The 13,111-nt window shown below is 38.0% G+C and overlaps 1 protein-coding gene across 2 annotated transcripts in view; it reads left to right on the forward strand.

The window, feature by feature from the left end:
- The window catches only part of CHM (CHM Rab escort protein), a 210,410-nt gene that overhangs the window by 138,584 nt on the left and 58,715 nt on the right, over positions 1 to 13,111 (forward strand). For both annotated transcript variants that reach the window (XM_032881813.1, XM_032881814.1), the window contains exons 10-11: positions 7,508 to 7,612; positions 9,286 to 9,349. In XM_032881813.1, the coding sequence (XP_032737704.1) occupies positions 7,508 to 7,612; positions 9,286 to 9,349 (169 nt within the window). The remainder of the gene's footprint in view (positions 1 to 7,507; positions 7,613 to 9,285; positions 9,350 to 13,111) is intronic.

The following is a 13,111-nucleotide window of genomic DNA, read 5'->3' on the forward strand; positions in this document are numbered from 1 at the left end:
TACTTAAAAGAGCTACCAGTAATAGTTTTGGAGGATTACGGGGTTCTTGTCTCACAGAGTTGAAGAATAAATCTCATGGACCCAAATGGGCGAAGTGAAGTGGAAGTTTATTAAGTGAAGGTGAGAGCAGAAAGGAAAGAAAATTCTTTAGAGTGAGAGGGGACCTGAATGGGTTGCTGCTGAGGGCTTTCAGTGGCAGTCTTTTATTGATAACTGACTAGGAAGCTTGTTTCCTTGAGATTCTTGTGTCATCTTGGTTTGTTCCCTTACCTCTTGTTCAGCTCTCTCTCAGCGTCTCCACCTGCCAGGAAGAGTTGCAGAGCCGAGTCAGGGGCCTCCTGCCTATACCTTAACCCCTTCCCTATTTATGAGATAGGACCTGTGGACAGAAAGAGCTATATGGGGATTGTGAGGAGAGACTGTATATTTTTTAATTAGTGGGAGTTAGGGATAGCACAAGTCTCCAAGGAATCTGGAATAAGGCTCTCAGAACCTTGAGGGGCCAGCTGCTGCCAAGATAAGTTTACTTTTAAACATTAAGGCAGTAAGGCAGCCATGAGTTCATTGAGGAAGGTCACGCTCTACATCTTTCAGATACCTATCAGTGGGCTGCAAGCTATAAGGAGATTTTCATTTAAGCTGCATTTCTTTTGCCTTTGTTTCCCGTATCAATAGGAGTTATTTTTTCAGGGTTTAAGTATGAAGTGAGGGATAATTTTTTGAGGCAAAAATCTTGGACTTATATTTAGACATATCCAGCATACATTTCTTTTTAAACTTTCCGGTTGACTTAAACAATTGTTTATTCTAAGTGTATTTAGAATATTAATAAAGAAATGGGCAAAGATTTGCATTTGTCTCCTTATGGTCTTAGGTTGCCTCTCTGTTCCTGTTTTTCTGTGTGGAACACTTGGCATCCCCTTTGGTATAGTTAAGAACTACTCATGATTGAGTTCTAAGATCTGAGTTTATTTCCTGATTCTGCCAACTAGATCAGAATCTGCTGGCCCCCTGAGCCCCCTTGTATGATTGTAAGTTCCATGTAAGAAAATGTCTGGAAGCAAAACAAGTTCGTATCACTCATACTGAGTGGCTATGTGTTAAATGAATAAATGAATCTTTAAAAACTGATGATGGGGCACCTGGGTGGCTCAGTGGGTTAAGCCTCTGCCTTCAGCTCAGGTCATGATCTCAGGGTCCTGGGATTGAGCCCCGAATCAGGCTCTCTGCTCAGCAGGGAGCTTGCTTCCCACCCTCCCTGCTGCTCTTCCTACTTGTGATCTCTCTCTCTATCAAATAAATAAAGTCTTTAAGGAAAAAAAAAACTGATGATAATCTTTTGATGCTTTTTTTTTCACTATCCATTGAGTAAAGCTATAGAAGCATAAATGATCATAGCACTGAATTCAGTGTGGTGATTACACATGAAAGTATTGTACAAACTTTGAAAGAAGAAATACGGAATATTAACCATACTTATTTTCAGATAGGTCTTATTTTCCATTTTTGTTTAGTTTGCCTTTGACTGTGCTCTCTTTGCTGTACTGTTCATTGGCTCTGCTTTTCAATTTTCAGAAGACATAGATATCAGCAAGTCTTTTTATATATATATACCCTGTCACTAAATTCTAATACTGAACCCCTCTGTTGACTGTTTCTAGAAACATTGAATGCTCTTGTTGAGCAGCTTTCTTTTTCTTTGCAGCTGTGCTGTGTAAAACTCCTATAAAGTAGATTTGGCCATTTAGCAGTACAGTATTTGATACTGGGGTAGAGTATGGATGACCTTGGACTAGATACGTCTGTAACCAGTAGTCTGAATCTAATTACTTCAGCTACTGTTCTTTTGTACTTCAGCTGTCTCACTTACTAGAATTCCTGATGTGAGTATTTCTTGGAGATATCTTTTTTTCTGATGTCAGAAATAACTATACCTTTTCCAGATACTTGGAAGTTAATAATGAATATAGTATGTTAGAGCATGTGGGGTGACTGATCTTACTACCATTAGTCAGTGTAGGAAAATTGCCGAATTTCTGATTTTAACATGTCTCATTTGCAAACTGGTAAGTGATAATATTCTATACATTTAACCTCCACCAACCTCCAACTCCATGCTAGTTGCCATGGGAATAATGAGATGAATAAAACATGGACCTTGCCTTTATGTACAAAGAGAGCAGTAAACAGTGTGGTCCCTCAAGTCAGATAGACCTGGGTCTATATCCTGGCTTCCCCACTTACTAACTGAATGAACTTTGAAAGTTGTTTAGCCTCCCTGTGCTCCAGTTTCTGTATAAAGTGGTACATGACAGTAACTACTTTATTTGGTTATTATGATTATTAACAGATAATGCAGGTAGGACCATTTGTTACACACAGTAAGAGTGCAATACATGTTAGCTAGTTATAGTTGTTAATGTAATTGGATACTTTGGAATCCTGTGGAGGAGATATATCCTGAAGATCCTTCTGTGCCCAAGCTAAGGACTTTGGACTGTAGTCAGTGGTGGTTTTCTGTGTCCCATGCACTAGGAATATAGCCGAGAACAATACAATAGTGTCTTTGTTTGAGTGGAGCTTGGAATCTACTAGGCAATTTTTTTTTTAATTTTATTTTCTATAAACATATATTTTTTTTTCCCCAGGGGTACAGGTCTGTGAATCGCCTCTACTAGGGAATTTTAAAGAAAAAATAAATTAGTGAGATAATTACACATTGAGATCTTTTCACTATGCAGATCTAACCTCTGTCCCTCCCTGTGTAAAAAGCTTCAGTGTCTTTATATCACTTCCAAATAAAGTGTTAAGACCCTTTTACATGACCTGTGAGGCTCTGGGATCTGGCCTCTGCCTGCCTTTCTAAGCTCATCTCTCTTCCCTCCCTGCTTCTATTTTATTGTCATTTAACACAGAACTGTGTGTGGTTCCCTGTACTTTTCTTACTTGCCTCTGTACCCCTGCAAATGCTGCCCTTCTGCCTGAAATGTTCGTACTTGCTTAACTAGTTTACATCCTTTAGAAGCAGCTAATGTTAACACTTTCTCTGAGGAACATTCCCTGATACTCCACCTCCCCCCACCCAAGCTTAGTTAGATGTACTCTCATGATGTCCTGTCCTCATTTCTTATCCCTGAACTTAGGTATTATCTTACAATTGCCTGTGTGCATCTGCATTATATTGAGAGCTCCCTAAGGATAAGATATTTTTATTCTTATATCTTAGAACAGTGCTTGGCACATGATTGTTACGCCATCATTTACATCAAACAAATGAGCTACTGACTTGCTAGCAGTCCATTATCTTATTAGACTAAGCACAAGTCTAAGGCAGTATGGTAGAGATGAAGAGAAGAAGCTAGTTTCAAGAAGTCTTTATAAGGTAGAATCAAAATTGAGTAGTAGATTAGATATGGGAAGAAAGTTTCTAAGCTAGGGAACCTAACTGTTGGTCATGTCATTACATGAGATAGGTATTCCAAGGGGGGAAACAAGTGAGGAGTCATGATGAACTCAGTTTGGGGTATGCTAGGGTTTTTTTTTTAATATTTTATTTATTCATTTGAGACAGAGACAGAGAAAGAAAAAGAGAGAGAGAACATGAGCAGGGGGAGAGGCAGAGGGAGAGGGAGAAGCGGACTACCCACTGAGCCAGAAGCCCAGTGTGGTGCTTGATCCCAGGACCCAGAGATCATGACCTGAGCCAAAGGCAGTAGCTTAACCATCTGAGCCCCCCAGGTGCCCCAGGAGTATGCTAGCTTTAAAAAGTGTTCATAGAGTCTATCCAGAAAGAAATAGGTAAGACACGGTTAAAAATATGGATACAAGGTGAAAAAAAATATGGATACAGAGTTTGGGATTGGTCAGAACACAGAACCACAGATTTAGAGTTATCTGTTAATGGTATTTGAAACTATTGGTGTGGATTTTTACCCAAGAAAATGATAAGCATTTTGGAATGGTTTCTTTGAAGAGGTGACATTTGAACTGTGTTTTAGAAAGCATGGAAGGGCATCATGAATAGAAAGAATTATTTTGTTTCCTTCAAAGATTGGGGATCTTCTAATTTTCTTGATTAGTGTATTTTTTCTTTTATTATTTCATGTGATTTCTGCATTTCTTATCATGCCACTGGGATATTCTGGAAATCATAGAGATTGGATACCTGTTATAATGTTATATTTCTCTTCTGGGCCAAATTTCAGATGAAAGAGTTTTCATCTTGCTGATCATTTTCTCCCCTGTCATTTTGCTGTATATGTTCTCATGTCATTGAACCAAGAATTGAGTAACTGTTGTGATTTTTGATTTAGAAAACTCAGCTCTAGAAATGTTCTGTCTGGCCTCAGTGAATCTTATGATCGGCCTGGTCCTTGTGTCTCTGTAATTGAGAACTCCTATCGTGTTCCTCCTCAGTTTACTATTTATGAGGATCAGCAAGGTCCTCCACTAAATCCAGCATGCTGTTAATCTTTAACGGCTTCCTCAGGTTTATGTGGAAGGGTGTTTTAATGTCTCTGGCAGTACTGTTTTCGTTTTGCTCTATTCCATCACTTGAAGTGTCATCTAATTTTTTATATTAATCTTTATAATACAAAGTGTAAGTCTGGGTCCCAAATTAATATTCCTTTCTTCATTGTTCTCCTGATTATGCCTAATATATGATAGTAAGTCAAGTATTGGGGTGTTGGGAAACAAATCTTATTCCTTACTTAAACATGCTTTGGTTTGAATAGCCTTGCTCAGGCCTGGAGCCTTAGTACTTCAGAGTTGAGACTCTCAGGTGAGTTGTGTTACCATCATCTACCAGATTGGCCATCTGTGACCACCACATCAACTTCTGCAGAAATCACCTTTTTTTGGTAGCAATAGTTCTTGACTTTTCTCTACCCAGCACAGCCTAAAACTATAACAGTAGCAGTGGCATGCTCGACAGTGATTCTTTTCTGGGATTTGGGAGTTTATCAGAATCTCCAGGGGTACTTATAATTTGAAAAAGTCCCCCAGGTGTGATTCTGATTTGCTCCCTCTTCCTCCTCCTCCTGCTCTGAGAATCATTGTTTCATCTAGAAGCTTCAGCATAAATAGACACATTTACTGTTCTATTGACCTTGCATAGTTGAACTCCCTAATCCTTGTGCATCCTTACCTCCCTTTTGAGTGGTACCAGTATTTCTTTCTAATACCATAGCTTCTGAAACCAATTTCTACCAGTCACCAAGCTACCATCGAAGCAGCCCTGTTAGTGTTTGGAAGCCTTCAAAACAAGAAGGTATCCACTAGCTTGAGGGCCAGGTTTAATGGTGTGGTTTATTTAACTAGGAGTCCTTTGCAAAGACTTAGACTGGAGTCCAGGATTTATAGTAACACCACTCCCCCAGCCCCATCAATTTTATTCCAACATTTTATGATGAAAATTTTCAAATCTACAGCAATGTTAAGAGAATTTCAGTATGAGAATTTGTATATCTACAACCTAGATTCTACAACTAACATCTTCATATATTACTTGCTTAATCATGTATTTACCCAGATATTTATTTCTCTTTCCATCTGCTCACCTTTCTTAAGAATTTCTTAGTAAATTCCAAATATCAGTACAATTTCCCCTAAATACCTTGGCATGCCTATCATTAAGAGTTTAATATTTATTTACAGCCTTTTCTTTTGTTGTAAAATTTACATACAGTGAAGTGCCCAAATTTTAAGTGCTCAGTAGCTGAGTTTTGATAAATGATAAATCTGAATAACCCAAATCCCTATCAAGATATAGATTATATTATAACACCCTCTTTTTTTCTGCCCAGATTATTCCCTCTTGACTTCTATAGTTTCTGACTTAAAGGTAAGAAAAAGGCTTTGTCAGTACTTCCAGGACAAATAGGGATCAGTGTTTAATGATGTATCAGCAGATTTCCCTTCTCCATTGCCAAAAGTACCTTGTGTTTTAAATTGTATGTGAATGTATTAAAACAGGATACTGAGTAAGTAACTTACCGTTTCAGTTTTTAAATAATAATTTTGGAAAATACTGTATCTAGGTATAAATACCTTATATCTATTTAGTTAACTATTTTATAAGGCAAACCTCTAGTTCAATGAAATATAAGGACATATGCAATAGAAACATAACTGAGAAAGACAAAGAATTGGAGGTGAGATGGGAAAAAAATCACATAAATAATAATGTAATATATATGTATTAATATGTGACTGGTTAAAATATGTATTACATATATCTAACATCATGAGATATCACAGTAGATATCACAGTCTGTACTGACAACAGTGCTGGTCATTTATTCAAGAATAAACATATCATAGTCTGCCTTTAGAAAATACACATTAAATTCCTCTTATTGTTGGTCTTGGGTGTTCATTATTTTATTTTTAATGCTTTTATGCCTGGTAAATATCTCTTATTTGCCTTATTTTTAGAGTGCTATAGCATATTTTAATTTATATCAATATATTTGAAATATTATATAAATTTGAAATTATTTACTTGCATTTTATGAGGAGTAACATACAAATGTATTTCTAATAAAATAATTCTGATCTCAAGAGGAGAAGCTGTGACAAAAGTAAGCTGTGATATTTTTCATGAGAAAAAGATATGGCAAACATGCAGCCATTTGCATATCATTTCTGAAATACTGCATACTGGCTTTGTCAGTGCTGGTAAGTCCATTTCAAGGATGTTGCCCTTAGTCCATTAGTTTGGATAATGAGCCCTATAAAGTACATTTATAACTTGTGGCACTGCAAGGAGATGGATTCTAATTTTCATCCTTTTATCTAGACACATTGAAAGAAGGTCAAAGGGGGGGTTCCATATAATTCATTGTCCTAACACATATCACATGACAGAGACCTGATAGTGTCCATGCATAAGTGTTTTCCTTATTTAGAAATAGCACTTGAAAGAAATCTTTTTGTGATCTTTCTTTGAAGTAAAGTAGAAACTTATTGAAAGAAGCTTTATCCCTCCTTTTTTATTTGTTTAAAACACTATCACATGTGTGACCAGATGGCTATTCTTGAACAAAAGAGAAAGCAACACTTAACAAAAATAAAAAGGCTTTAGTGACTTTTACAGACTGTGATGATATAACAAGATACTTAATCAACTTTTCTCTCCTTTTCTTAGATCTGTTAAGGGGAAAAAAGCCTGTTTTCTAAACAAAAGAAATGCTTCTATGTTCCTAAACATTAGAAAGCTTATGCTTATACTGTAATACTTATACTAACATAATTCTTATTAATGGTATTCAAAATAAATATTTAAATTCTATGCTTACAGCTTAAAGATTTCAAGGTAGCAAAAAGAATATATATTCTATAATTTAGTGTCAGTTTTATGTCAAAATGTGAAATTGTATACTGTTTTGAAGTTTGTCTTCCAAGAAATTGATTTCAGATTCAAAGTTGTAGATGATTATGTTTATTTTTCAGTTGTGTAATCATTAATGAGAAATTTTTTCTGCTATGTTTTTCTCCTTTGTAGATGTAAAGCAATCATAGATCAGTTTGGTCAGAGAATAATCTCTAAGCATTTTCTTGTGGAGGACAGTTACTTTTCTGAGAATACATGCTCACATGTACAATACCGGTAAGTCACCCCTCCACTGTCCAAGGGAAGGTGAAACATTGGAAAATTTATCTGTGTGATTATATTGACACTTCTGTATGACTGTGTGCTTCAAGTTAGTTGCAAATGTGTACCAAACCAAAGACATATCCAATATCTATCTATAGATATATATAGATATATATCCACTGAGTCTGGTTGTAGGGGAGGCGTCTAATTTTGACTCCATTGCATCAGCTGGGGTTGGTCTGCAGGTCACATATCCTCCTTTCCTTTTTTTTTCCCCCAAGATTCTATTTATTTGAGAGAGCAAGAGAAAGCATGTGCATGCACACACACAAGCAGGAAGAGGGGCAGAAGGAGAGGGAGAAGCAGACTCCCTGCTGAGCAGGGGGCCCCATGCAAGATCATGACCTGAGGAGAAGGCAGACTCCTTTTTTTTATTAACATACAATGTATTATTTGTTTCAGAAGTACATGACTGTGATTCATCAGTCTTACACAGTTCACAGCGCCCACCGTAGCATATACCCTCCCCAATGTCCCATCACCCAACCACCCCATCCCTCCCACCCCTTTTAACTCCAGCAACCCTCAGTTTGTTTCCCGAGATTAACAGTCTCTTGGTTTGTCTCCCTCTCTGGTTTTGTCTTGTTTCATTTTTTCCTCTCTTCCCCTATGATCCTCTGTCTTGTTTCTCAAATTCCACGTATTAGTGAGATCATATAATTGTCTTTCTCTGATTAGCTTACTTTGCTTAGCATCATACCCTCTAGTTCAATCCACGTCATTGCAAATGGCAAGATTTCATTTTTTGATGGCTGCATAGTATTCTATTTTATACACACACACACACACACACACACATATATATATATATATATATATATATATACCACATCTTCTTTATCCATTCATCTGTTGATGGATATCTATGCTCTTTCCATAGTTTGGCTACTGTGGACATTACTGCTGTAAACACTCGGGTGCAGTTGCCTCTTCATATCACTACATTTGTATCTTTGAGGTAAATACCCAGTAGTGCAATTGCTGGGTCATAGGGTAGCTCTGTTTTCAGATTTTTGAGGAACCTCCATACTGTTTTCCAGAGTGGCTGCACCAGCTTGCATTCCCACCAACAGTGTAGGAGGGTTTCCCTTTCTCTGAATCCTCACCAACAGCTGTTGTTTCCTGACTTGTTAATTTTAGCCATTCTGACTGGTGTGAGGTGGTATCTCTTTGAGGTTTTGATTTGTATTTCCCTGATGCTGAGTGATATTGAGCACTTTCTCATGTGTCTACTGGCCATTTGGATGTCTTCTTTATAGAAATGTCTGTTCATATCTTCTGCACATTTCTTGATTGGATTATGTGTTTTTTGGGTGTTGAGTTTGATAAGTTCTTTATAGATTTTGGATAGTAACCCTTTATCTGATATGTCATTTGCACGTATCTTCTCCCATTCTGTTGGTTGTCTTTTGGTTTTGTTGACTAGACTCTTAGCCACCCAGATGCCCTCACAGTATCCTCCCTTCAATAAGCCAAGAAAAGATTAAAGCAGAGCTTGGCTTGGCTTGATGAGGCAACACTTTTTTCATGACTTAAATCTTTGAAATATACCTTCTTATAGTTATATAACTATAAATGAAACTTATTTGTGGAAAATCACTGATTAACTGTTTTGTGCATTACAGGCAGATCTCCAGGTCAGTCCTGATTACAGATAGATCTGTACTAAAAACGGATTCAGATCAACAGGTAATTTTAGTCCTGTACTTTTTAATAAATGTTGGTAACCTAGTCTACATGGTATTATGTATAAATTAATATTGATGAAATAAAATGTATTAAACTGTATGTGCTAATGCATTTAATGCATTTTTAAAAACAAAATTATTTATTTGACAGAGATCACAAGTAGGCAGAGAGGCAGTCAGAGAGAGATGGGGAGGTAGGCTCCCCGCTGAGCAGAGAGCCTGATGCAGGGCTCGATCCTGGGACCCTGGGATCATGACCTGAGCTGAAGGCAGAGGCTCAGCCCACTGAGCCACCCAGGCGCCCCTTAATGCATTTTTTAAAAAATGCATAATGTCAATTCTGTAATGATCTTGGCTTCTTAAACATATCCTTCCAGCAGGACAAATACATTTTTTGTAATATTTTATTCTATGAAAGTTGGACTAAATCCTAGTTTTTGACAGCTATTCTGTGAAATTGAAAATACATTGTTTTGGGAAGAAAAAGAGAATCCCCAGAGAATACATTTAAAACTCTTAGAGGGGGGCACCTGGGTGGCTCAGTGGGTTAAAGCCTCTGCCTTCAGCTCAGGGACCTATGATTCCTTGTCCTCTCTTTTTCCTCCCACTTTCCCAGCTTCCTTCTGTCCTCTTCCTTTTCCATGTCCTAGACCCCATGGTTAATCTTCTCAACTGTCCTTCCCCAATACCTTCAATTCCCATGTAGCCATGTTCTTCCACTGCGCCCACAGAGGAAAACCCTGTCCCTAGATGAGACTATAATCTGTATCTGGATTATAGTCGGATACTTGAGCAAACCACACAACCAGACAGACTGGCACTGCCACAGAGTCAGGGTTGCCAACCTCATTCATCTGGACCCTCAATGCTTATTACCAGTTAGTTTTTCCACTGACCTCAGATGGCTCCCTCTCTCTTTCCCCTCAGTGTCTAATCCAAATCTTTACTATTTTACCCACCTTCTCTCAGCTCTTTCACCTCACCCCTCACTTCACTGCGAAAAGCAGGGCCACCTACTAAGCACAGTGGCCCTTGACCTTCTGCCCCAGCACGCACAACTCATGTACAAGTACAGAGACTAATGAGGAGGCTCCCCTCCTTGTCTAAGGCCAGCAGTCCCTTTCACAGATGGTCTTGGCATGCACAGGCGCATGTGCGCGCGCACACACATGCACTCACACACAACCACCCTATATGTTTGCTCTCTCTCCTGTGTCTTCAGGCATTCCTTGATACTGATACCTTCCCCTTAACCTATACACATGTACTAGTACTTGCTGGTCCAAAACAAAAATTAAAAAGACAGAAACAAGAAACAAATTCTCCTTTGACTTTGCCTCCATCTCTAATTGTATCCAGTCTCTCACCTGTTTTTTGTCAGCATTTTCAAGACAATATCTATACTTGCCTCCTCCAGCTCTTTACCTCTCATTCATTTCTAGGCCTTTCTTCTATCTCCACATTGCTACCACAATTTTTCTTGCTAGGTTTTAAAAAGCTTTATAATGGTTAGGACCACAGGACGTTTTTTGTTTTTTGTCTATTGGTCTTTCATGGTACATTTAGCAATGTTGATTATTCCCTTTTTGGGCTTCCATGACACTGCCCTCCTGGTTCTCCTCATGACTCTCTGGATATTCCCTCTCTGCTTCTTTTGTGGGTTATGTCCTCCTCTTAAGTGTTGAGGCTCCTGAGGGTTCTTGTTTCAGCCCACATTATCTCTTGCTCTGTGCATACTTGCTGCTTGACTTCATATACTCTCATGGTTCTAACTCTGCGTAAATGTTGGTGACAGCCATTTCTGTATCTCCCAGGAATGTTGGCCAAACTTCCTGCTGGACACCTGTCTCAAAAGCACCTCAAACTGAACATAATTCGAGCTGAACTCACCATCTTCCCTCTCAAAACTACTCATCCAGTGCTCCCTGCCTTGATGAAAAGCACTGCCATCCTTCTAGCTAACAACTTCTTCCTCCCATCTCTGCTATCTCCTGAGCCTCCAGGTCCTCTCATTGTACTTTCTAGAAGTTGCTACAATCTGTTTTTCTTCTCAGTCCTTATTCTCACTGCTCTGGTTCTGGACCTCATTATTTCTGCCTTCTAACTTGTTCTGCCTTTCATCTTAACTCCTTCAGATCAAGCCTCCACAGAGCTATTAGAATGAGCAGTTTAAAATATACAGTTGGTATGCTTTTCTTTGTTTCCTACATGTTTTTTTTCCTTTTTTTTAAATTTTGGAAACATATGTCATGAGGCTTAAAGAGAGGAAAGAATAGGTGTAAGTTTAGATAAATTCTATGAAAGTGGTATTAGAGGATTAAGGGAATTCCCTTTTGATGGCTTTATTAATCTTTATGAGATTTAAGGCAGTACCTTCTCAGTTCAGGACACAGAAGGGGATTACTGATTATATTTAAATTTTTAAAAATTAGACTTGATGGTTGTAGGAAACAAAAGAAATATAGGCATATCTCAGAGATACTGTGAGTGTAGTTCCAGACTACTGCAGTAAAGCAAATGTCACAGTAAAGCAAGTCACGTGATTTTTTTGGTTTCCCAGTGCATATAATAGTTATGTTTACACTATACTATAGTTTATTAAATGTGCAGTATAGCATTATGTCTAAAAAATGAACTTACCTTAATTAAATACTTTATTTATAAACAGTGCTAACCATCATCTGCACTTTTGGTGAATTGTAATCTTTTTTTGCTTGTGGAATGTCTTGCCTTGATGTTGAGGGTTGCTGACTAATCAGGGTGGCGGTTGTTAAAGGTTTGGGTGACTGTGACAGTTTCTTAAAATAAGACAACAATAATCTTTTCTGCATCAATTCACTCTTCTTTCATGATTGGTTTCTCTAGCATACAGTGCTTTTTGATGGCATTTTACCCACAGTAGAAATTCTTTGAAAATTGGTCAGTCCCATCAAAATCTGTTTTATCAACTAAGTTTATGTCCTATCTAAATCTGTTGTTGTTTCAACAGTCTTCACAGCATCATTGTCAGAAGTAGATTCCATCTCAAGAAGCGCTTTCTTTACTCATCTTTGAGTGGCAAGGCCTCATTTATTAAAGTTTTATCATGAGATTGTAGCCAGTTAGCCCCTTCTTCAAGCTTCACTTCTAATTCCAGTTGCGTGGCTATTTCCACCACATCTGCAGTTACTTCCTCCACTGTAATCTTGAATCCCTCAAAGTCATTCATGAGGGTTGGAATCAACTTCCACCAAACTCCTATTAATGTTGATATTTTGCCCTTTTCCTATGAATCATGAATGGTTTCAATGACATCGAGAATGGTGAATCCTTTCCAGAAGGTTTTCAGATTACTTTGCTCAGATCCATCAGAAGAATCACTATCTATGGCAAAGTCACAATTACTCCTGGATCCATAAGCTGCAGAAAATATGTTGTGTTAGCAGGCATGAGAACATTATTCTTGTACAGCATCATCAGAACTCTTGGGTGACCAGGTTCATTGTCAGCGAGCATTCATATTTTAAAAGCAATCTTTTCTGAGCAGTTGGTCTCAACAGTGGCCTTAAAATACTCGTAAACTGTGTGGTATCATCCAGGCTTTGTTGTTCCATTTACAGAGCACAGGGAGAGTAGTAAATCTTAAAGGCCCTAGGATTATTGTAATGATAAATGAGCATTGGCTTCAACTTAAAGTTGCGGGCTACATTAGCCTTTAACAAGAGAATCAGCCTGTCCTTTGAAGCTTTGAAGCCAGGTCTTGACTTTTCTCTAGCTATGAAAG

Source organism: Lontra canadensis, unplaced genomic scaffold (assembly GCF_010015895.1).
Source record: "Lontra canadensis isolate GAN:19392208 unplaced genomic scaffold, GSC_riverotter_1.0 scaffold77, whole genome shotgun sequence".
Lineage (NCBI taxonomy): Eukaryota > Metazoa > Chordata > Mammalia > Carnivora > Mustelidae > Lontra > Lontra canadensis.